Genomic DNA, 25,004 nt, shown 5'->3' on the forward strand with positions numbered 1-25,004 from the left:
AAAGTTTGTTCTGGCATTGTTACAATAATGGCAAATATGGGTCATGGATATTTAACTTCCATAATCTGATTTTAGTAATTGAGAAATTGTTGGACTAAATGAGGACAAATGCCGACCTAAATTGCCTGCTGTGACCAAGTGACCACAGATTGAGGCAAGTCCAGGGTACTTGGATACAGATACATTAAACCAGATGCTTTGAAATGACCATTTCACCCAAAGATCATGAAACTAAGCCAGTATTAAGAATTCTCATTCTGTTTCATTTGCATTTGAATCAAAAGTTCACATAGTGGGGAATTAAATATTTCCTGTGGACTGTACAGCTTGAGAAAACAAATGAACCATATTTAAGTAGCTTCCCTGGCAGAACAATAGAAAAAAATATGGATTTGCAACACCAGAACCTAGAAGACTTGCTGTGTCTCTCCCTGTTTCTCTCACCCTGCCAGGTCACTGCACAATGTAAAATCAACTTTGAAAAAAAAACCCAGAGAATTCCACAAGTCTACAAAACTTTGTTGTTGTTGAGGAAACAAAAACAATAGCTGACCACTCATGGACTTAGCTTTCATAATTCATGGCCTCTCCGAACTTTAAAATGATTTTGCTTCTTTGCTTTTATCTTTCTATTCATACCAGACATCCCTTTTTACCAGTTGGTGGTGTTTGTTGTCACGTTTTAGTTCTCTTGGGAAGTAAGAACCTTTGTCATTCCCCCTTCAAGTTTTAGTGAACTACATTTTATTTGACGTGTGATACTTGCATCTGAATAAGAAAAAAATTGTGACTGACTGAGAGGTTCAGAAAGAGGGGAGTTTCTACTCTGCTGGTTGTAACATTTTTAATTGCATGATCCTACCGCTAAAAAAGGAGTTCCTTAAGCTTTCAAATTTCAAGTGTTCCTAGTCAGGGAGTTTCTGGAGGATATGGAGTTTTTGCCTGTGCACACTGGCATTAACAGGTATGCACTTAAATTAAGCTCATCTGCTGCGACATAATGGCGTCCTTCTCACGTAAGAAAGAGTAAAGTTTTGTGAGGTTTCCCTGTCAACCTGATATACTATCACTAGATTTGCCATTTTAATTGCTGAGCTAGCCTTCCCAAAGGTTTCCACCTCTCATTCATGAAACTCTGGGATTGAATGCACAAATTTGTATATTTCACACAAACTTCTTAGAATCAGTTGAGAAGGGGGAATTGGTTCTATCTGTAACTAACCTCATTTGGCTGCAACAAATATTTTTATTTCTTGAGCTCACATCTATCACACTTCAGTTAATACGTAGTTTGCTAGAAAATGACAGAGCCAATTGCTAAGATTTTGTTGAGGAAAGAGGAACTTATTGAGTAAAATTAAGGAGATAGATAGATAGATGGATAATGAGATTAAATGGTGGAGTGACAAGAGTGTGGACTTCTCGGATGCTCCGGAGTGGAATGTCTCCTCATCCAAGCAGATATGGTGGAGGTAGAGGAATTGGGAGAATGGGATGGAATTCTTACAGGATACTTGGTGGGAGGAGGTGTAGTCCAGATGGTTATGGGAGTCTGTAAGTTTGTAGTAAATATCTGTCTGGAGACTGGTCCTGAAGAAGGGTCACACCTGAAACGTCAATTTCTTCAGCTCCTGATGATGCCTGACTTGCTGTGTTCTTCGAGCCTCCTGCCTGTCGATATTAAATGGTGGAGCAGGCTTGAGGGGCTGAATTCATACTTCTCCTCCTGGTTCTGAGGTTCATTTTACCTAGTAAACACTTGATTGACATCCCACACACATACATTCACTCCCTGCACCAGCGACACTTGGTAGCAAGGCGTTTGTACCACCTACATGATGCTCTGCAGAAATTCACCAAGGCTCCTCAGACAACACCTTGCAGTCCCCACAACCGATGCCATCTCGAAGGAGAAGGGAGCAACATCACTTAGAAATTCCCCTCTAAACCAGTCACCATCCTGACTTAGAAATAAATAACAATTCTTTTCAGTGCTGTTTTGGGTCAAAATCCAGGAAGAATATTCCTCATGCCCTTGTGGGTCTACCTACTTGAAATGGAGTGCAGCAGTTCAAGAAGGCAGCCCCCACCCCTACCTCAAGGCTGGTAGACTTGGCCCAGCCAGTGATATGTACATTGCATGAATGAATTTGGAAAAAATAATCCTAAAAGATGATAATAAATGTGATATCACACTTATATAAATATGTAAAAAAATTAAAAGAAGAGGGCTAGATTGTCTAAATTGAAGTTTAAAGCCCGAGAGTTACAAGAGGGATACTTGAATCCACAATTGTTTAGTTGTTGGCTTGCTTTCGCAGGATCATTGAAATTTGTAGAGTTCTGGATTCTTGGTGAATTATTGTCTTCCCAAAATAGTTTAATTCCAAGCAGTGACTTCAAAAGTTGAGAGAGTAAGCCTTCCTCAGGTTCTGTGTTGCGAATCCATTTTCCTTTCTCACTTTACAAAGCAAGCAACCAAATCATAGTTTGTTTGTATATTTATAATGCAGCAGGTCAGGCAGCATCCAAGGAACAGGAGAATCGACGTTTTGGGCATAAGCCCTTCTTCTAAGATCACTAATCCATTTCCACTTCTTTGCTTCCTTTTTCTTCATCTCCCCCAGACCCGTCTCTTCTGTTCTAATGCCTCCTTTCAATTTCCCCTTTTGGGCAATCTGACTTCATAAATTGTAACTAAGTTTTTAGTACTTCATGATCCTTCTACTTTAGTGTCACCACCCCAGGCATTACTTAAATAAATTTGCAACTTGTCTTTTGGAAGATTCTGAAGGGGCCTTTCAGGCACTTTTTGCTGTCTTCATACGAGCAGCAATCTCAACGTCCTCAGTCTGCCCTCTGACCAACTCTCCCATGCAGCATGCTGATTTTGGGTTAATTTGGCCAGCATCCTCCTGGTTCATCTTGTTCCTCCCAAAGCTGATCCTGCGAAGTTATCAGATTAGCTATCACTGCTTCTCTGTACCTCTTCCTCCAGAATGTCTGTTCACTTGCTATCTATGTGCTTAGTGTGGATGATTGTTATGGCCTTGATGGAAACTTAGCTGAGGAAAAACCACAACTGCTCCCTTATTTATCATTTGGCTGCACCATCTGCAACTGTGATGATATCATCAAATTACCTCTTGATCTGATCCCTGATCTGGAGTGTTCTCCTTCTTTTGGGAATCTTACATTGTACAGGTATCTCATTTTAAATCCTCATTCTCTACTGCTTACCCAAGTACTGTCAATTTTTCCTCACTGCGGTATCTTCATTAATTTACTCCCTCAGTCTTTGTACCAAGTAACTTCTCAGTCTTCTAAATCCATTCATCATGTTTGGGTTCACTGCTCTGTTCTCCTCTCACAATCTCTCTCTCTCTCTCTCTCTGTCTTTCTCTGACTGTCTGTCCCTCTTTATCTATATAAACATTCCAATCTGTACTGATATTGAAACCATCAAATCTGATTCACCTGTCCAATGACCTAAACTTTGTGAACCAACCGAGCCTTGAACACTCATCTTTCTCTAATTACTCCCTTATCTCCCCTCATGTCTGCAAGAGCTTATCCTGTCCCTGACATCTTCCTCCAGCTCCTCTGACCACCTTCCTGTTAAGCTGCTGATCACCTAACTGGCTCCAGTGTTAGCTAATATTGTTCATCTTGCCACAGATATTGTTTTGCTTTTCCTCAAATTTACTCTTTTTTTTTAAGAAACCAAACTTTGACTCCTTTCTCCCTGCATTGTAACACCCTATCTCTAACCTCTACTGTCTCCAAAGTGCTTCCACGTATTACTGTATTTCCTTCTGGGTCTATGTACAGCTCAACTCACCATATTTGGATCTGTCCAATCAGGTTTTTGTCCTTGTCACAGTTCTGGAAAAGCTCTTTCCAACTTCAGAAGTTACATCCAATGTCACTACGAAAAGATAAACTACCCATCAGCGTCTCCAGCCCTCGCAACCTTGACACAATTGAGTACAGTGAATCCCTCCAGTGCTTCTCCACAGTGATTCATCTGGGTAATGCTGCACTCATGGGGTTCTGTTGTTATCCATGCAGTTATAATCCCACATGTCACCCAAAACAGCTTTATTTTCACCCCTGCACTGTTACCTCTGGTAATCTCTTTGTCCCATTTATTTCTTTGCTGCATTTTAAAATTCATTTCGGCGATATGGGTTTTGCTAGCTCAGCTAGCATTTATTCTCCAACTCTAGTTGCCCTTACTCTCAAGGTGGTGATAAGCTACACTCTTGAACAACTGAAGTCCATTTGGTGCAGACATACTCATGGTTTTGTAAGGGAGGGAGTTCCAGGATGTTTTTCAGCAGCAGTGAAGAAATGACAATACGTTTCCGAGTCCGGTTGGTTTATTTCCATACATGGGTTGCTAACAGCCAAGCTGTACCTCACCGCCATCGGAATCAGATTGAACATCAATTTCCTTCAACAAAGGTGTTGGGATATTGAATCCAAAGACTTTGGTATCTGCTGTAAATGCTATTTTCTGGCTATCTCTGACCCTGAAAACTGTCTGTGGCTAAACCAGAATTTTTGCAAGCTTGGTGTCATTTTTAACCCTGAGGAAAGTTTTTGATCACATTTTTGTGTCAAGATGAAGTCTTCTAGCAGGATTCTAGCAGAGGTGGAATGAGCTGCTAGAGAAAATGGTGGAAGCTGGTAAAACTGCAACATTTAAAAGATGGGTAAATGAATAGGGAGAGTTTAGGGGATATGGGCCAAGTGCTGGAAAATGGGACTAGATTAATTTAGGATATCTGACCAAGGCATCTGTTTCCGTGCTGCACACCTCTATGACTGTATGACCCCTTTGGTAACTGAACAAACTGGTCCAAGTTCTCTCGTTAACATTTTCATCATTGATTTCTCATTTGAATGCACTCCTTTGTATCTTTTTTCTCACCAAGTCCTATAGCTCTCAGGCAGAGACTTATTCTGTTTTAATTCTGACCTCTTGAGTATTCAAATTTTAGTAATATCACCATTGCTGAATATGTCTGGTACTGGCAAGAACTGAAGTTCTTTGCTTTTCTTCCTCCCTTTTCTCATTTCATATGGTCCTTAAAATCTCCCTCTTTGACCATTACTGTTATGCAATATATCCTAATGTCACTTAATGCCAAATTTTGTTTAATAAAGCTCCTCTGAAGGGCCTTGGTACATTTTACTACCTTAAATAGCACTATATAAATTCAAATTAATGCCAGTCTTGTTAAATCCAGTTCACACTTGCAATCTGTATGTCAATCATCAGATTTCAAAAGTAGGTTGGAAGATTTTCATGCAAAATTAGTGCTGTGTAAGCACAAGTATTGTAACTTTATTGCCAAGTTAAAATTGGGTATGTTTCAAGGTACATTTACACCTAATTGGTATATCTATAATGTGCCTCTTTCCTGGAAACTTAAAATCTTAGAGCCTTTGAGTCAGAGTGCCATCATTATCAATTAAGTTGGTGTGGGAGCATTACTGTATAAGGAACTGTTTTTTAAAAAATCTGGCTATTTAGGATTCTGTACAAATGGCAAGAGAATGATTTGAACTTGGCTCTCAAGGATTAAAAAGGGTATTTTGTCGAACTGCCCAGTACTTCATTGCATTAATTGAAAGAGATCTAATTTGATGTACCAGCTCAAATCATTAATAAATTACATTGGCTGTAGGGATGTAACTTTTATGGTCTCCAGACTGATTAGTTCCTAATGGAATATGTGACATTATGAGAAGGTGAGAAAAGATTTAAAAAAAGAGATTTTTTTGGAATGCTTATCCTTCTTGTAGAATGATGGTAAACCCTGCTGGAAATCTGGAGTCTGGTGATTGACCTTCCTAACTCGCGCTAATTGTAGTCTTTTAGTAGCTCATCTCTGCATCACTAGGATTAACCTCATTGCAGAGGACCTATGAGCACCTAGCTGACCTGTCACTCCAGCTGCAGCTAGCTTGTCACCACCCGATGGGACGTGCAGGGTGCTTTCTCAGTGAAATGGATTCAGTGCCTGATTGAGTGACTCCACATCAGGACACTGGGAGCTGATGGTGGTGTGTGTGGGGTGAGGGGGTGGTGGAGATGGAAGAAAGTGAAAGAATCTGAGAACCACGCCCTCACCTTGCTGCCAATCCCCCATGCCCACTTCTTGTAACCTCCGGTTAGTGAAAATCCTCTCAATATTCTTTAATTGTGGCCTGGGTTTCTGGAGCCTGTTATTCAAATAGCAGCCCTCCTCCATGGAGGCGCTTCCAAGCACAAGCTGCTGCCATTTGATTGACCAGAAGCAGATGGGTCTTTTGTTACCAGGTTCTTCATTTCAAGATGTTGTTGACCTGAGACTGCCTGATTTGTTTGTAACTCAGACCTTTCTGAAAACAAGTGGTATGGCTTTTTCGTTCACCTGGCAGGTGAGACCCACTGATGCTTCAAAGAAATTCAGTCGTATTTAAAGATTCATTCAAATGTTGGGAAGGCCTTAATTTCAGATCCTTCCTACACAGTGGCAAAAGGCATATCATTAAGACAATGCTGACACATAATTAAGTATTTCATATCCTCCATATTGTCAATTTAATTTCTATTCTGTTAATCTCAACACAAATGGCAAGGAATCCCTGTAAGACATACATGAAACTCCACCCTGTTGAAACTGATTTGAATTTGTACAATTCTAACCTTTTGACAAATCCAACAAGAAACCTTTTAAACTGTCCATATTTTAGAAGCTTTCAAGAGGATACTCAGTACAACAACACAATCTAGTTAAGTAACAGCTAACTGCAAGCATCAAACAAACTGAATAACATCTCTTGCATTATATGAAACTAAAACAGGAACTGATGCAAATGTAGACATTAATGTCTTTGGAGAAAACATTTTGCATTAAGGGCCAGTGTCAATATATGACTTTTCCAGTCTTGAAATTCAGTAATTTTTGTGGGAACATGTGATCAGTCTACAATCAAGACACCTAGCAGGTGTTACTGCATGAACAGAATCCTTGACAGATGTTCTAGCCCTTTGTAACACATTCAAATATGCACTAGTGCCATGTAAAAATCCAAATAGAAACACAAAATGTTACCTTCTTCATGAGCCAGGAATCCCTTCCTGCATTACTTAACTTTCCATTTTTTTATTGGGCTAACCACAGAATGTTGCCCCTTAAAACTTAGTGATATTATTGTTTTAAAATTATAACTATTACAGAATATACTTTGATATAAGGGGAGTTTAGAGTGTAGGTTTGCTCGCTGAGCTGTAGGTTTGATTGCCAGACGTTTCATTACCTGGCTAGGTAACATCATCAGTGGCGACCTCCAAGTGAAGCGAAGCTGTTGTCTTCCGCTTTCTATTTATATGTTTGTCCTGGATGGGGTTCCTGGGGTTTGTGGTGATGTTATTTTCCTGTTCGTTTTCTGAGGGGTTGATAGATGGTATCTAGATCTAAGTGTTTGTTTATGGTGTTGTGGTTGGAATGCCAGGCCTCTAGGAATTCTCTGGCATGTCTTTGCTTAGCCTGTCCCAGGATATAAGTATATAACTTTGATATAAATTTTTTTTCATTACGAGACATATTTCAGAAACTTGAACATCAAGATGTTAATTACTGCATACTTTAGTATGATGGATGCTCACCATTTCACATTTTGATATATGAACTAGCTGCACTTGTGGTCAACTTAAGGTAGATTTACTCTTTTTAGGTTAGTGTCTACAGGGCATGCATCCTCTAATGTATTAAAAGAAAACCGTTAGATCACCAAACTGAACTTGTTATAAACAAAATATCATTTAAGGTATGAGAACAATCGGGTAGAAGTTAAAATAATATGATAAGCATTGTTACAAAGACCCTAGATGGTGGACCATCTCTTTGAGATCCAATGCTAATCCCCCCTCCCAAGTCCTATGATATCATATTGGATGGAGCTTAATGCCATCCTCAGGTTATTAATCCTTTCAGAACGATGCATATTATGCAACATCTCCTCCAAAAACCTTTCCCGTGTTTAACATTCATTAATTCTTGCATAGAATGTATTTTCCATTATCCTATCTCTCCTGCACCCCCCCCCCCCCCCCCGCCACCCCACCTTCGTGTCTGATTTCACATGCAATTGGAGTTTTCACTGTACTCTCAGAACGTGTTTTCTTTGGCCTTCTGTCTTCTAATGGCCAACAAATGCCTCACATCCTCTGTAATGACTTCATCAAAATAAGCCACTGCTTTCAGTTGTCAAGCTGAATTCTGTTCTGAGTTCTACTAACTGCTTTCCCTGGATTATTCATGCTGTCTGTAGCTTGGCTTGAAGAGTGTTGATCTTTATTCTGTTCTTGACTGTGGGGTCTGCCAGTCCATTTCATCTGGAGAACATTTTACCTCTTAGATATTCTTTGCAAAGGGTGTTGTTCCTGTGAATCAGATAATTGGTCCATTGCATTTTCTGGTGGATCCTTAAATTCCTGAATTTTCTTTGGTGAGGGTTTTTTTTTCTGGGTTTGCCTAGTTGAATTTTGTACTGATGACCCTCCAACTATCGCAAACTGTAAATCAGATCTGCAAACCTTGAGAATTGCTGCATCTACTATTTGGACTCATTGCCTGACTCAGAGGAAGCAACTGGCTAAAATAGATTTAAATGCTATGTCCCTTCCAATAATGCACTACATTAAATTTCACCAAGTTTGTTTCAGAAGCAGTGCCGAGATGGGATATGATCAATGTGTTGTTTCACACCGAAGTCCACTAGCTGTCGAGAGGTAGGATATGCAGAGATGTTTGGAACTGAATTATCATCTGTTTGCATTTACAGTCACCTGCCAAAATCAAAATATGGTGTGCTTCCTTTCTTATATTTAATACATTTGGGATATACGGGAAGCTAAATGAATACAGAATGCAAGAAAAGAGAACACGTTCTGCAATGAAGTGATTGCCTCAAGTTGACATTCTGGAAGATAATATGCTGAAGTTAAATGTTGAATCTTCTACTTTCCGAATTGTTTTTCTGAAAATGGCATCCGTGTTCAATACATGTGGAACTCTCAGTTTACACTGTTTTACATCCTTTTCCTTTGATTGGGATATGACAATGTTTCATTGGATCAAAAGTCTTTTCCAATTTTAGCTGGAATGGCTGTATTTGTCTACTGCTGAAATTGAACAGCTTGATGAAATTTCATCTGGCCAAATTTGATGAAGTAATCAGTTTTTGCTGCTTTTCCAACAGATTTATGGTTTAGCAGAAAGAGTGACCATCCTGACATTGCAATACATAAATTGCAATTAATAGTTCCTTTTACCAGAACGTATTGTGTGAAGCTGGTTTCAGTAAATGAGTTTGCATTTGTCACGTCGGAGATGAGACGTGTACTATCAACCATGCAGCCAGCTTTTGAGACTGTCTTACAACATGCATTGATGTGTATCTCTTTAGGGTAGAATACATGCCTATGTAGTTTCATGTTTAATTTTAAATTTAATTACAGTAGTCAAGGTTATAATGCTATTGCTTTGTTTTCTTTTGAGACTTTGATGTGCCACTGAAAGCTGTGTGGCTATAGTATTGGTTCATTTTAACACAGACTATTCAAGTGAAACTGCGATTGTGCAGCTATTTTCATTGATTTAACATTGAATACAGCAGTGAATGCTGTGTGCTGCCACTTTGTTTTATTTTGACACTGAGAGGAATTCATTAACCTAGAGTGCTGTGGATGACGACATTGAGTAAATTTAAGGAGGAGATGGACAGATTTTTAATTAGTGACTGGATAAAGGATGATGGAAAGCAGGCAGGAAAGTGATGTTGAGGCTGATATGAGATCACTCATGGTTGTCTTAAATGGTGGAGCAGGCTCAAGGGGCTGAATTGGCTGCTCCTGGTCCTAGTTCTTATGGTCTTATGATCTATATCTGAAGGCTACTCTGTATTGTTGCCTTGATTTAAACTTCAATGATGCAGTAGTGAAGATTATTATCCTGCCACTTTGTTCCAACTGGACACTTTTATATAGTACTGCCAAATATTTCATATCTTATAGTTGTTTTTGTGATTTACTTTGGCACTTGAATAACAAAAAATGACATTTACTACACTCATTAACTTATTTTGATGCCAGCATTTGCTCACAGCGCGACATCTTATCCCAATTAATGCTTGGGAACCACTGACCTACAGCATGTGCTACGGAATGTTATCATGGTTACTTTGATTTCCATCTTCCTTGGTTGATCTTCTTGTCGTCATAAGAAATAGTCTAATAATTCTTGAGTTATTTGGATATTATTTTGTTGCCTGCAATTTTTGTTTTCTATTTAAAAGAAGATGATTCCTTAAAATGAGTTGCATGACAATATTAATTATTTAGTGTCTTTCATTTAGGCCTGATAAGTGAAAAATAGTAAGCTGTCTCATGTTATTACTGTGGCTGCTACCTGCATGATAAGGATTTGGTTGTCGTGGGAATAGAAGATAAGATATTACTTTACATCTTCTGACATTGTGTTTTCAGGTTACTAAATCTGACTGGCTATGCAATTACAAGCCACTGTAATTGAATCGTCAATATCCAGTTATAAATGTGTGAAGGAGACATTATGTAATTTTCTGGCACTTGGTAGCAGTAACCTTCACTATTGTTTTTATATGTTTGATATTAATTATCTTGAACCTGTATAAAAAGGATCGAGAAACTGATCTTGCATCGATACGAACTAATATTGATGCTCTCTACATCATTGATTTATGTAAATATTTGAATTTTATGCTGGATTTAACAGCATCAAAAGGCATAAGTTAGTGTTAATTTGAAACATGAGGCATCTAGGAACCTTGTCTAAACGGATAAGATATATTACAGATTCAGAACACACCATTCTAGTTGTCACACAATAATAGATCAGTGAAATTGTCGCTTCATTATCACAGCAATAATGACTATTTTAACCCTTGGAGAAAATTTTAGCAGCTAACTTATGTTGGAGAGATGTGGGCTGTGGAAAACATTGCATAAATCAGAGGCAGAATTTAAAATATATGGAAATAAAGACAGAATACATGAAAGGAGTGACCAGAAACTTGGTCAGAGGTAGGAATTAAATAAGACGATAAAGGAGGACTGGGTAGTCAGTAGATCTTGGTTTTAGGGATTTTGAAGAGTGTAAACTTGCTTCAACATTTGCCGACATTTTAAAAGTCCCTTGGTTGTGAAATGCTTTGGAATATTCTGCATATGTGAAACTTGCAAAATAAATGCAAGTTATCTTCTCTTTCTTGTTTTTAAATGGTTATTGTGGATTGTGGACTGAATTTGCACTGATGACAGGGACTTTTTTAACATCCTTTATGTATGCTGGATGGATTTAAGAAATTGATCTTGCATTTTTTTTTACAAATTAACATCCTCAACTTCAGTGGATTATGTACATACTTAGATCCTATGTTATTCAAATAGATTCAGGTGGAATCAAACTATATAGCTGAAACTTAGCACTTGACTGCACCTTGAAGGGAGTGCAAGGAGTCTGGTGAATTGAGGGTGTAAGGTGAGGAGTGAAAGGAGGTTTTTCTTTAGTATTTCAATCATCATTTTATAATTGTTTCTTAGTCTTGGCCTTATGTATCCAATTTATAGGCACAGGAGAAGGGGGTGATTAGTAAGTAACAGTGAGTAATTCTACTTTCTACTCTCTCATTTCTAGTTTATAATAAGTAGTCCAAATATAAGCTTAAATTATGGCAAGGCAGCTCAGCCATGAAGACTGCCCATCCTGTGGAAGGTAGAAAGTCATGGACACATGACTTAAACAGGAAGCATCACTGGCTGCAAATCTTTGAGCTCTGGGTTTTGGAGTTTGTGTAGTGGCCAAAGTCAATATAGTACATTAGAAAGCAGAGGAAGATGCAGATGCCATATTTAAGGGAATGGTCATATTGCAGGAGAGGGGCATTCAGGCAGTTGAAGAATGGATAATCAAAGAGAACCAGACAAAAAGTACAGGGGTTCCCTGAGACAATTTTGCTCACCAATTGCTTTTCCATTCAGGGTACTGGTGAAAACAATGGTTCATCGAAGGAATACAACAAGAGCCAAGCCTATGTCACTGCAAATTGCTCAGCTATACAGGAGGGATGGAAGAATGGAAGAGCAATAGTGACAACAGGCTGTGACTGTAGGGGTGACTCAAAACAATGGCAAGACATTCTGCTGGGGGGAGGATTATCAGCCACAAGACAGTAGACTACTTTGATATAATTGCCAAATGTGGAAGTGTATGTGGTTCTGTAGTCAGAATTTAAGGATCTAGGTAGAAAGCTAGCTAATAGAACCTCAAAAATTGGTAATCTCAGGATTATTCCGAGTGCCATGCCTATGTAAGTGCAGGTATAGGAGGATAAGACGCTTGAATTAATGGCTGGAAAGATGGTGGAGGGAGGAAGACTTTAGATTCCTGGGACGCTGAGGCTGGCTTTCGGGTAGATAGAAGCTGTGCAAAAATATGGGTTACATCTGAATAGAGCTAGAATTGATTTCCTTGCAGGGATTTCTGAGTGTGTGTGTGTGTGTGTGTGAGTCAGGGTGGTGGTGATTTGCAAAAGAAGCAATTGAGGTACTTATTGTGTGATTACGTTAGGAGAGTATTGCTTGCAGCTATGGTGGAGGCAGGTTCAATTGAGACACACAAAAGAGCATTAGATAATTATTTGAATAGAAACAAAGTCAGTGATGCTTAATCAGTCCTCATACACAGAGCCACTACATGCATGATGGCCAAATATCTGCCTCCTGCACTTTAATAAATCTGTAATTCACTATATTTTAACCTTTTTTAAGATTATTGGTTAATATTGACTTTTCAGTTACGAACAGCTACAGAACCTTTTTCATTCAGATGCTGATGCTGAGAGACCTAGGGCCAAATTTTCATGTCCCAACATGTCTGTAAGTTAGTGCCTCTTCTGGCAAAGTTTAGTTTGCAGGATCATAAATTTGAATTTCCCCATCCCCATTAAACTACTTGTTGGTGTGAAGAGGTTTGGATGTGGCCCAATGCACATGGTTCATGGCTTTGGTGTTGCTACTGAAGATTGTACTTTAATTTTTGGTGGGACAGTCAGGTTTTGGAAACCTATGGTAAATGCCAGGTAAGACAGTTTGCAAATCTGAGGAAAATTCTACTGAGGAGTCAGGAACGTTGGCCAATAGGTTTTGGCAACCTCAAGTGCCATTATTAAATATTATCATATTAGATGTATTTTAATGTAGTGGTTGTTAATAGGGTTCTGTGATAGATTGGCTAACACTTTTACTAGCATTGTATAAGTGTTGAGATGTGAAAAAGTACCTTCCTATTGGAAAATGTGCTATTGTCCATGCAAAACTAAAGAAGCCTATGTCCTATCCTGTCAGAATGCTCTAACATGGGAAAAATGGCCTACTTCTTAAACTTGGGGTTCAGTCACTGGCTCCATTTCATTGACAAGCCATCCACTTTGAAATAGAAAAAAAGGTGATCTTACTGTTTTACTAGCCTTCATTGTCTGGAGTTTTGATAGCAGAAACTATCATGAAAAGCGAACTGAGTTTCAAGAACTACTGAAGCGAGGATTTTGGTTACACACTGGTTGAAGGATCTGGGAGCATGATTTGATTGACAGTTTTGTGAGGTCAGAATGGACTGTCTGATTGCAAGGTAGTTTCTGAATAGATGTTTCTTTTCACAATTTAATAGTATCTAAGGAGACTGACCTTTTTCCAATGCAGATTTATTTTTCCCCAATGCAGTTTGAATGATGGTGTCTTGGACAGTTTAGAGAGTTGATAAGCAGTTTCTTTATTTTCCTCAAATCCATTTTGAAAAATTCCATTGTTGTCCCATTCCCTGTTGATTTCTGTTCATTGTGAATAACCAATTAGCTCAGTGGCTACGGAGGGTAAATGGGGATATTAGAGGTAGAAGGGGATAAAGGGACGTAAGGGATATAAGAATGCTGTTGAGAGCTGGACCAATGTCCCTCAGAATTAAGCAGACTTCCTGACTAGATGGCCTTGATTTTGTTTCAGACCTCCTTGTAAAGTGGGAGATTTATACCTCCAGACAAAAATATGGCATGTATGGGAGGAGCTGATAAGGTTGGAAAATTGATAAATCCCTGTCATCCGTTGCCTGTATTTTCTCCATTTCAGATATCCATTGTTTGTCATTCTGTTCTTTGTTATTTGGAGTGTAATAACGAGTTTACATTTTCAGTTGGGAACTTCCATCCACTGATGAGACTTTACATGCAAATACTATAGTTTCCAATCCTGTAACAGAGCCAATGGTTGTGATTAGCAAGTAAATAAACTGTGTTACCTAAATTACTTGCTGTAGTAATTTAGCCTATAATTATGATAATTTGGGCTGATTGATACTGGCCATTTGTTGGTTGCTAAATGGATTCCCAGTATTTCTTCTGAAACATCTGAAAAATAATTACACAGTTCTTCAGCACTTTTGTTACTTTTTTATGTAGTTGCATTTATGTGCATTCTATCCTTGTTTTTCTTGGATTTTAAAAAGCTTTTTGCATTTAAAAATGATTAAAGAGACAAGAATGACCTTGGGTGTTGTAAAGCACTGCCTTGTAATAGCTGGTTCTAAAATTGCTGGGTAGTTGATTTAGTTCAAAAAAACATGATTTTAAAGTAGAATTATAGTAGAGAGAGAGGTTGTTTAGTCCGTCAGACCTTTATCTCCATGCTGGCTTTCTGCAAGTGTAACTTGGTCCGTGCCACTCCTTTCCCTTTTTCCCTATAGCCCAATAACAGTCTTGTTTTTCAGTCAATTCCCTTCTGAAAATCCTGATTTAAATCTATCTACACCAAATGCACAGTGCATTTTAGACGCTAAACATGTACTGCATACCAATGTTTCCCTTAATGTATCCTTTGATTCTTTTGCCATTTACCTTAAATCAGTGTCCTGTTGTTCTTGACCCTTTTAAAAGTTTGTTCATGGGATGAGAGTATCACTGGCTAGGCCAGCACTTGTTTCCCTTCCCTGATTTTCATGGAGAGGATAGTGATGAATTACGTTCTTGAACGCTTACATTCAGTGGGGCGTAGGAATATCCTCAGTGATGTTAGGAAGAAAGTTCCAGGATTTTGACCTGTGATAGTGAAGGGATGACGATATAGTTGCAAGTCATGTTGGCATGTGGCTGCGAGTGGAACATGAAGGTCGTGATGTTCCCAAGCGTCATCTGGCCTTTTTACTTCTACATGGTACAGGTAAGGGTTTGGAAGGTGCTGTCAAAGCATGCATTTGTAGATATTGCATACTACTGCCAGTGTATGTCATCTGTGAAGAGAGTGAATGTTGAAGGTAGTTGATGGCATGTTAATCAAGTGGGCTGCTTTGGCTTGGAAAGTGTCAAGCTTCTTGTAGGTTATTGGAGTCAGCGCATCCAGGCACATGGAGAGTAGTCAATCATGCTCCTAACCATTGCTTTATAGATGGTACAAGGCTTTTGGGAGACTGTTGAGTTAGTTGTCCAGAATTCCTAGCCTCTGTCTGACCTGTTTCTGCAAACACAGTAGGTATGTGGCTGATTCCAGTTGGTTTCTGGGCAGCAGTAAGCCCCAGGTGGTTCATAATATGGGCATCAATGTAGTAATGCCGTTGAATGTCAAGGGGCAAAGATTAGACTCTTTTGTAGGAGATAGCCAATGTCTGACACTTGTGTGTCACAAATGCAATTTTCACTTATCAGCCCAGATCTGGATATAGTCTGGGTCTTGCAGCATATGGATGCGAACCACTTTAGTATCTGAGGAGTTTTGAATAGTATCGAGCATTGTTCAGAGATCAATAAATATCCCTATTTGTAAATTTATGGGATGAAGGTCATTGAAGCTGTTGAAGATGTTTGGGACTAGAATGCTCGCCTGACAAAATCCTGCTGTGACATCCTGAGGCTGTGCTGATTGACTTCCAAGACTACAACCATCTTCCCTTATTCAAGTCATGCCTCTTGCCAGTAGAGAACTCCACCGCATCTCTTTCCACCCCCCCCCCCCCCCACCCCCAACACACACACACACGTTTCCCACTGACTGCAGTTTTATTAGAGCTTTATAATGCCAAACTCAGCTTTATTCTGCCTTGATGTTTAGGGCCATAACTCATCCCCCTCAAAGCAGCAATGGAAACAGTTACTCCTTACCTGAATATGCAGTCCACTTGAGATTGGGAACACCTCCATTAAATTCCTTCACATTTCGTTTCTGTGAGAAACAAACCTGACTCCTCTAAGCTGTTCTCATAATTGGTGTCCTTCAGCCTTACAGTCATTCTCATGAGTCATTTATGCATCCAATGTAATTACTTCATATTCTTCCTAAACTGTGCTGATCACATTTGGATACACTAGCTGAAATCAACCCATGTTTTATAAAGATTCACTTGACAATTTGTGCAGATGTATATCGAGGTCATTCTCTCCATGACCCCCTTTCAAATTGTATCCTTTGTTCTTTATTCTTCCTCTTATTTAGATCATTTTTGAGATGCAAGGAATTAAAACAAAATACACATTTCCTTTTATGAACATTTCAAATGTCAAGGCTGCAGCATTTGGGACCTTCTGGATACTAGGGTGGTAAGAATGTCTGCAGCTTTGGTTTATAGTTTATGCGCTGGGGGCTAAACCCGAGACACTGCAATGCCTCAGGAAGGGTAAAGTTACCTGCACACTTTGTACCTAGAGGCAGTCACATCGCCTAAGTAGGGTTTTGAGATACTCCCATCTGCTCGGATGAGCCAGCTGACCATTGCACCATGTACAGGAAACTATTCAAGTTGGGGGAGCAACAAGGAGAGCAGTGGTAGGAAATAGTTTGAGAGATATTGACAACATTCTCTGCAGCAAAGAGCATGAGTCCAGGTGGCTGCCAGTATTCGAGATATCTGCTTTGGGCAGAAGTAGGCCTTTCAATCCATTGTGCCATCTGTGCCATTTAAAGAGATCAGAACTTACCTGGCAATCCTTAGCCCTACCTTCCAGCCTTTTCCCTATAGCTCTTGATTCCTTGACTGAATAAAAGGTTGTCTACCTCTGCCTTGAATATACTTAATAGCCTAGCTTGAACAGCTCATTGTTTATGGGTTGGCTCTCATTTTTATCTACTGAGGGGTCAAACCCTTCCCAGTAGGTTGTATTAAATTGCATGGAAATATTTCTGAGATATGTGGAAATAGACAAGTGTTTCTTTAGTATACTGTGTAGAATGTTGCACTGTTGAGATTTGGTTGATGGTATTTATGGGATGTGGGGATTGAGGGTGGGATTTGTGTTTGCAGGTGGCCAACCCAGAAATACAAAGGCTGTGCTGAATTTTGTTTTAGAGCATCATTTTTTAAAAAAAATAACAACCATACCATAACTACTCGAGTAATAGTCAACCTCATGTAAAAGTCAACCCCTATTTTTAGCAAAACCACCTGAAATTTTCCATATATCTCGTGTAAAAGGCAACCCTGGCACAGGTCAATGTTTGAGTCAGTGTGCCGGCCGTCACATCCCGCTCCAGCTTTCCAGTCTGTCGGTTGATTGTTCCGCTCTGCTCCCGGGTCTTCCACCCTGCTGGCTGTTGTGTCCCGCTCTGGCATTTTCGGAATACCATAATTTGTTTTCTCTCTTTATTCATTTAGAGATCAATTGGGCTCATGCTAATGATACTGTATGAATTTTGACGGGCATAAATTTCAGCCCCTCAAAAGTAGTATCCATGTAATAGTCAAAAATTTGATTATTAGTCGAGTATATGCGGTAATTTCTGAACTAACAGCTGTTCAGATTGAAGGTTGGCTGGCTGTTGTGTAAGAGGGTTTGAGATAGTCTGCCACATTTGCTGAAGATACTTGGAATCATTGCCATCATTCAGAAGATCTGTAGCTGGTGTGATAGAAAAGGGCGCAATAAAAAGAGATAATGGAATAAGGATGGAGAGGAAGAAATGATCATAAATCTCTTGCCCCACTGTTAGTGTTGGAAAAATACTTTCCTGCTGGGTCTGGCAGGACCTTCTGCTCTTCAGCCTCTTTCCCTGAGCCCTGTTGTGAATTAATTTGCATGAAAATAGTTTCAAAAGGCTGCCGAACACAACCATTATCACTGAAAAATTATCATTGACCTGCCTCTGCATGACAGGTCAAAGCAGGTCCCCATCAGACATGTTGTTTTTAAACCTGGTTTTGATATGTTTGCTGCCAGTCTTATTTTAATCAGTGTAACCCTTCATTACAATCCCCTGTCATCTATGCTGGAATGGAGTGGGGTGTCTTAGTTAGGTCAACATTATTTCCATTGTATTTCTTGGGTGAGTCAGTCTACTATTTGACTGCTGGGTTGTGTTGTTTCTTGAAGTACTACTGTGTTCTTTCAACTTAAAAAATATTCCCAACTATTTATTTGATAGACTTTTCATAGTGAGCAATGATAATTTACAGTTGGTGCTTTTAATGGTTTAAATTTGAGCTTGTTATTCATTTAATTTCTTTCAATAGCTTTTATATACCTAATGGACCTCGTTTCAATTTTTCAGGTAGAGTATTTTGAGAACCATACTTGTGCTTTGTGCTGTAAACACAGCCTTCATCAAAACAGAGGGATGTGAATCAGGAAAGAAAGTCTTTTCCCTCTTTGATTACAGAGCAAAGTTATCACTGATGTTCAGATCAGATGTAATGCAATAGATGGCTAGCAGATCAAAGTTAAATAATCCTTTGTGTTACTTGTGGAGATTGTATACAAACTCTTTCTGCTGCAAAGTGGTTTATTTGTTTTTGGACCATCACAAGGTGCTTGGCTATTGAAAAGGTACATTCACCAGCTTTGTTTGAATTTTTGTGATTTAAAGCCTTGCCTTTGTAAATCCAAGTACTTCCCAGGCACTCCAACTCCTCTCTCCCTTCTCATTCAGAACCAGCTATAGTTACTTTATGTTGAAATATGGATGGTTGAATATTAATTCAGTGCTAATTTCATGCTTTGGAAAAGAGGAATGTTAGTTTATATGCTTGGATGAAGGGTCATTGTCTTTATATAAGCTTTGCAAACTTTTTTTGCTAGATGTGTGGTCAGAAAAAACACATAATTGCATTGCGTTGTAAAATAGAAATCTTGCAGGCCACTTCGTAAAAGGGATAATTAAGTCAATGTCACAGAGCTCACATGTAAGGATTTTCTGATATAATTAATATGAATTTTGGAGAGGTGTTATACCCCAAACATTGAAAATACAAATGCATGGATCGCTATGATTTGAGATAACAAAAAAAAATTGCTACCCTATTTTCTAATATAATCATGCCTTTCTTTTATTTGTAGGTGGAAGAATGGTTGTGCTTAAACTGTCAGATGCAGAGAGCTCTGGGAATGGATATGACCACTGCACCACGCTCCAAAAGTCAACAGCAACTACACTCCCCATCACACCAAGCCCAAACAGAACCGCAAACAAAAGCGCAGCGACAGCCTCAAACTGATCCGGCCCCCCAACAAGGAAGGACTACACCAATAAAAAGAGAGCTCCCTAAAGTGCCATCTGCTGCAGAAAATAAGCCTGAGACTAAGGTGCAACCAAGTGAACGTGAGAAACACAGACCGATAGCGAATAAGTCTGAATTGCAGCCTGTTGTCCAACCACAACTGGTTCCCCAGTCTGAGGCAACCAGGCCAGTTGGTAAGAGCCAACAAACTGTCCCTGCAGAACAAAGACGAACAACAGATGGTTCACCAGCAAGAACACAAGCAGGGCCCTCCAGTATATCCCAAGATCAGGAGGGCATTACTGGTAAACTCTTTGGGTTTGGAACTTCTCTTTTAAGCCAGGCCACCAGCCTTATATCCACACAGCCAGAACAGATGTCACAAAGTCAGCAATCACCTGCTAAAGGCTCTGCAGCTAAACAGGCTCCAAAAATAATTTTCAGTGATCAAAGCACAGAATTGAGCTCAAAGTTGCAGAGTTCAGCGCCGGGATTGCAAGTTAAAACTGAGGTTGTCTCTGCAGCTAAACAAGAAAAACCGGAGCCAGTCATTAAACAAAAAGAAGTCAACAAGCCCAAAGTATTGTGCCCTCTCTGTAAAACAGAACTGAATGTGGGATCAAGTCAGCCGCCCAACTTCAATAATTGCACAGAATGCAAAGTTCAAGTGTGCAACATGTGTGGTTTCAATCCAACACCACACTTGGTAGAGGTAGGACTAACTCTGAAGTATAAATACCGTGATATTCTGTTCTGCATTGTTATAGATTCAACTGATGATAGAAGGAATGTTGTGGCTTTGAAACCTCCTGACAGTTAACAATTTATGGAATTAGTGATGACTTGATGAAGGTAAATTGCTGTGATATCAAGGGCCCTTGTGATGAAGACTGTTACAATTGAAATGAAAGATCCCAACAGCTTCTAAATTTGAGCAGAAATATGTGTGTTGGGTCAAGTGAGGTCACACAATTAGTGACCAAAAACTTGATGTTGAAAAAGCAGGAATGTTTTTTTGATGCATAATGTGGCTTTTTTTTTTAAAACTTGGCCTCCTGTAAATGATCTTGACATTCATCATACTTCTTGGACAGACGATCTGCATGTTGATAGGGCAATTACATGGCTTTGTCCTGCGAGACCATACCAGTATTTTACAAAAAATAGTACATGCATGGTATTAAACCAGTGTGCAATTATTAAAATTGTTCCACACCACTGGAGAACAAAAAAAAACACCAGGTAGCCTGTTGTATGTGCAATATGCATGTCCAGTTCATTAGCTGAAAATATCATTTTTAGCTGAAGGTTTGGGTAGTTATTTGAGGATGACTGAGCTTACCCTGCTCAGAATTTTAATTAATAGTAATCAGCAATTCCAGATGGGAAGGAGGGTAAGTGGAATTCTTTTGCTTCCCTCACCTTGTCCTTGAGCAAAGTGATTAATTTCAAATGGTCAGTCTTAAGCCAATTGAATCAGTCCTCGGGAAATTGAGAAATAGCAGGATGCTGTGTTGCCTGACAACATTCTGACCGTAATACTGAAAACCTGTACTCCAGAATGTGCTGCTTACCTAGCTGCACTGTTTCAGAACAGCTCCAACATTAGTTTGTTCCTTCAATGTTGCCAGGTCAAAATCTTGGAGCTCCCTCCTTGACAGCATTGTGGGTCCACCTTCACCTAATGGACTGCAAACAGTTCAAGGAGGCAATTCATCACCATCTTCTCAAGGGAAAATAGGGATGGCAATAAATCTTCCACACCCCATGAATGAATGAAAAACGGCTGTGATGTATTGATAGCCCCCCTTTTTGATGGCAATTTTTAACCTTGTAGCAAACTCTCTCTGATGTTTAAATCAAACTTGTTGTTTATTTACTTTCAAACCTGAGATGGTTTTTGGGACTTTACAAATGCACAATGTGTTATGGCATGCACTAAATGTTTGAGGGACGTCAGCAAGTGCAGCATAGGGAGAACATTGCCAGCCCCAACCCTACAGACACGTTTACAGGCACACATATATATGGAATAAACATAACAGAAAATGGATTTACAGCTATTAATATTAAAACCAATGCAGTAGTTATTAATTCGCATAGAAGCTAGAGAGAATCCAGTGATGGTTTCTCCAATCAAGTGTTAAAGGTCAGGTGATTTCAGACAACTGAAGGTTAGGAGTTACAGAAGTTCTTTTAATTTGACTAGGACAAATCAAAATGTTTCTTAAAGACTGGAAAATAATTTATTTTTCAGGCAAATACTAGATTTGAAACAGACTTGGACTTGAAGTTGACTTAGCTGTTAGTTGGAGTGCTGCTTGGTATTCTCTGTTCGCATGGTATAAGTACAATCAGACTTATTGTTCGTGTGGACTCTGGCTGTGGTGATATCACTAGGTTAGATTTTTAGCAGGTTGAAGCAAGATTCAGAAACCTATAAATATTGCTTTTTAAAGATCAGAGGATTTTTCGCAATTTCATGGACCCATCAAGTCAGTTTCAACTTAGCAATTTGTTCCTTTCTCTCTAGTAAAGGATCCATTGCTCACCAAAAGAAAGAGATTGGAGAATGTGCACCATTTCAAGTGCAGTAATGACTCTGCCTTTGTTATTAATTCTCATTGAGATGGAAGGTCTCTGCCCTCATTGTATTTGCAAAGTGGCCATGCAATTACAAGTGTGAAATTCCACAAATATGATGAGTTCGATTTGTTCACTGGAAGTTTCTTCAACTTTAGACATCTTGTGGCAATCATATTACGTTAGCAAAGTCCAATTCAATATTACCGAATAAACTATGATTTAAAAAAAAATAAATTCTGGTGTCTTTGACAATTTATTTATGTAACAGCACTAATGAAGTTACTGACTTAAATTATTGATCCTAAGACTGGGGTCTTAAATTTAAATTCAAGAAACTTTGATAGTATGAGGCATGAGCTGGCTATGATAAATTTGGGGAATGTCATTTAAAGGGGTGACAAAGGACAGGTAATGGTAAATATTTACAGAGTGCATGGATGAGCTACAATTATTGTTTATTTTTGTGCCAGACAAGAATGAAGCAGAAATGGTGGCCTGACCATGCCAAACAATGGAAATTAGGAATAAGGAAGGGGAATGCAAATGGGTCTGTTGCTTTTTTTGGCCAAAGGATTGGGAGCAGTTTAGATTTCAGTATAGGAGGGGGAAATTGAGTGCAAGTGTAAGCTTGCAGAAAATGTACAAACTGATTGTAAAATCTTCGATAGTTATGTGAAGAGAAAAGAGATTAGTTAAGACAAATTAAATCTGTTACAGTCAGAAATGGGGTAAGTCATAATGGGGAACAAAGAAATGGCAGACAGTTTGGTTTTGTATTCACGTGGAAGGACACAAATGACATCCCAAATGTGATGAGGGCACACAGGGTCTGGTGAATGGAAGGAACTGAAGGAAATCCGTATGAGAGTAGGGAAATGGTGTTGGTGAAATCAATGAAAGACTGATAAGCTCCCCAGATCCTAATAACTGCAATAATCTATGTCCCAGAGTATTTAAATAGTGGTTATGTTGGTAGTCATCTTGCAAGATTTTATCAAATTTGGAACACTGACTTTGGATTGGACAGTAGCTAATATAACCCACTTGTTAAATAAAAAAAAGGAAAATAAGGAATTCTTATCCAGTTAGTCTGATACAGGTAGTGGGGAAAGCATTAGAGTCTTTTATAAAAATTTTATGCAGCATTTGGAAAACAGTGCTAGAATTGGACAGAGTTAGCATGGCTCTATGAAAGAGCAAGTAATGTTGACATATCTACGCGAATCTTATGAGGATGTAGCTAGCAGAGTTGATCGGAGGGAGCTGGTTGGTGTGGTTCATCTGAACTTTCAGTAGGCTTTCAGTAAGGTCCAGTACAAGAGATTAACACATAAAATTAAAGTGCATGAGATTGGGGTTAGTGTACTGACATAGATAGGAACTGTTTGGCAAACCAGTCACTGAAAATAAATATGCAGGTATAGTAAGCAGTGAAGAATGTAAATGACATCTTTTCCGTCATAACAAGAGGACTTGAGTACAGGGGCAGGGATATCTTCCTGCACCTGTACAGTGCCTTGATGAGACTACATGTGGTGTATTAAATGCTGTTTTGGTCTCCTTATCTGAGGAGGGATGTTTTGGCTATTGAGTGAATGCAACAAAGGTTTACCAGACTGATTCCTGGGATGGTGAGACTGATGTTTGAAGAAAGATTGAAGCAGTCAGGAATATATTCACTGATTTTTAGAAGAGTGAGGAGGAATTTCCTAGAAACTGGTGAGATTCTGCAGGGCCAGACAGGATGATTGCAGGAAGTATGCTTCAACCAGGAAGTCCAAAAAAAGGGTTCACAGTTTAAGGATAAGGGTTAGACCATTTAGGACTGAGGTGAGAAACAATTTCTTCAGCCAGAGTGTGTTGAGTCTGTGGAAGTTCCTACCACAGACAGCGGTTGAATCCAAAACATTTAATGTTTTCATATAGGTCTTAAGGTTAAAGAGATCACATAGTATGGGCAGAAAGCAGGAACAGAGTACTGCATTCGATGTTCACCTTTGATCACATCGAATGATGGAGAAGGCGAGAAGCGTCAAATGGCCTATACCTGAACATATTTTCTATGTTTCAATAATTCATTGAACCAGAATCACTTATAATTTGGAAAGTGGTAATTCAGAAGGTGGTAATTTGCAAGAAATTATTGTATAGTTTGCTTTGTTTTGGTACAGTTGGGTGCTATTTCAAGCCTGAAATTGTGTCTACTTTGCAAGTCTGGCATCTGATACCATTTTGTGTGTGGAACATGGTGGGATGATATTTTGTTCATAGGTACTCTAGGTAGATTGTATCGTGACTGAGGGCAGACCTGATCTGACTCTAACAGAGCAATTTTCAATATGGTGCTCTAGCTAATATATTCTCTTAGTTGTCCACAGCTGATCACGCTTTAAGTGGAAGATGGAGATGTTGTCAGTTCTATTTTCTGCTGGTTATTGCTGAGCTAGAAACACCTGCACTTTTGTACTGCTAAAGAAAGTTGGAAATGCTTAAAGGAAAGGGAGCGTCATGTGGTGAGGGTCATCATTTTCACTGTGTTCAATTTATATCTCTTAATCCTAATAGATTGCATAGTTTCCATCCTTTTTAGCCCATGACATGATGAGAGGAATGTACAGAGGTAATAGCTGAGGAGGACAAACTGCTGGATGCAGGGGGAGACTTAGGCATGTGAAAAAGACTCTCAGTTGGACACCATCCTCACAACTGGTGTTGGAGCAAATCTCTGACCTCAGTGTAAGCCAAGAGCAATATGTATGCCTGCTTACTGTTCCAGGTGGCTTCTTGCTCCATGCCAGTGTAAATAAAGGTGACTGTGCTATGTACTTTCCTTCTTCCGCCTGCAACCACTGA

The 25,004-nt window shown here is 39.2% G+C and overlaps 1 protein-coding gene across 8 annotated transcripts in view; it reads left to right on the forward strand.

Moving 5' to 3' along the window:
* The window catches only part of LOC140483865 (protein bassoon-like), a 645,800-nt gene that overhangs the window by 203,529 nt on the left and 417,267 nt on the right, over nucleotides 1–25,004 (forward strand). For all 8 annotated transcript variants that reach the window (XM_072582636.1, XM_072582635.1, XM_072582637.1 and 5 more), the window contains exon 3: nucleotides 19,405–20,277. In XM_072582636.1, coding sequence (XP_072438737.1) covers nucleotides 19,405–20,277 — 873 coding nt within the window. The remainder of the gene's footprint in view (nucleotides 1–19,404; nucleotides 20,278–25,004) is intronic.

The sequence above is a fragment of the Chiloscyllium punctatum genome, chromosome 12, assembly GCF_047496795.1.
Source record: "Chiloscyllium punctatum isolate Juve2018m chromosome 12, sChiPun1.3, whole genome shotgun sequence".
NCBI lineage: Eukaryota > Metazoa > Chordata > Chondrichthyes > Orectolobiformes > Hemiscylliidae > Chiloscyllium > Chiloscyllium punctatum.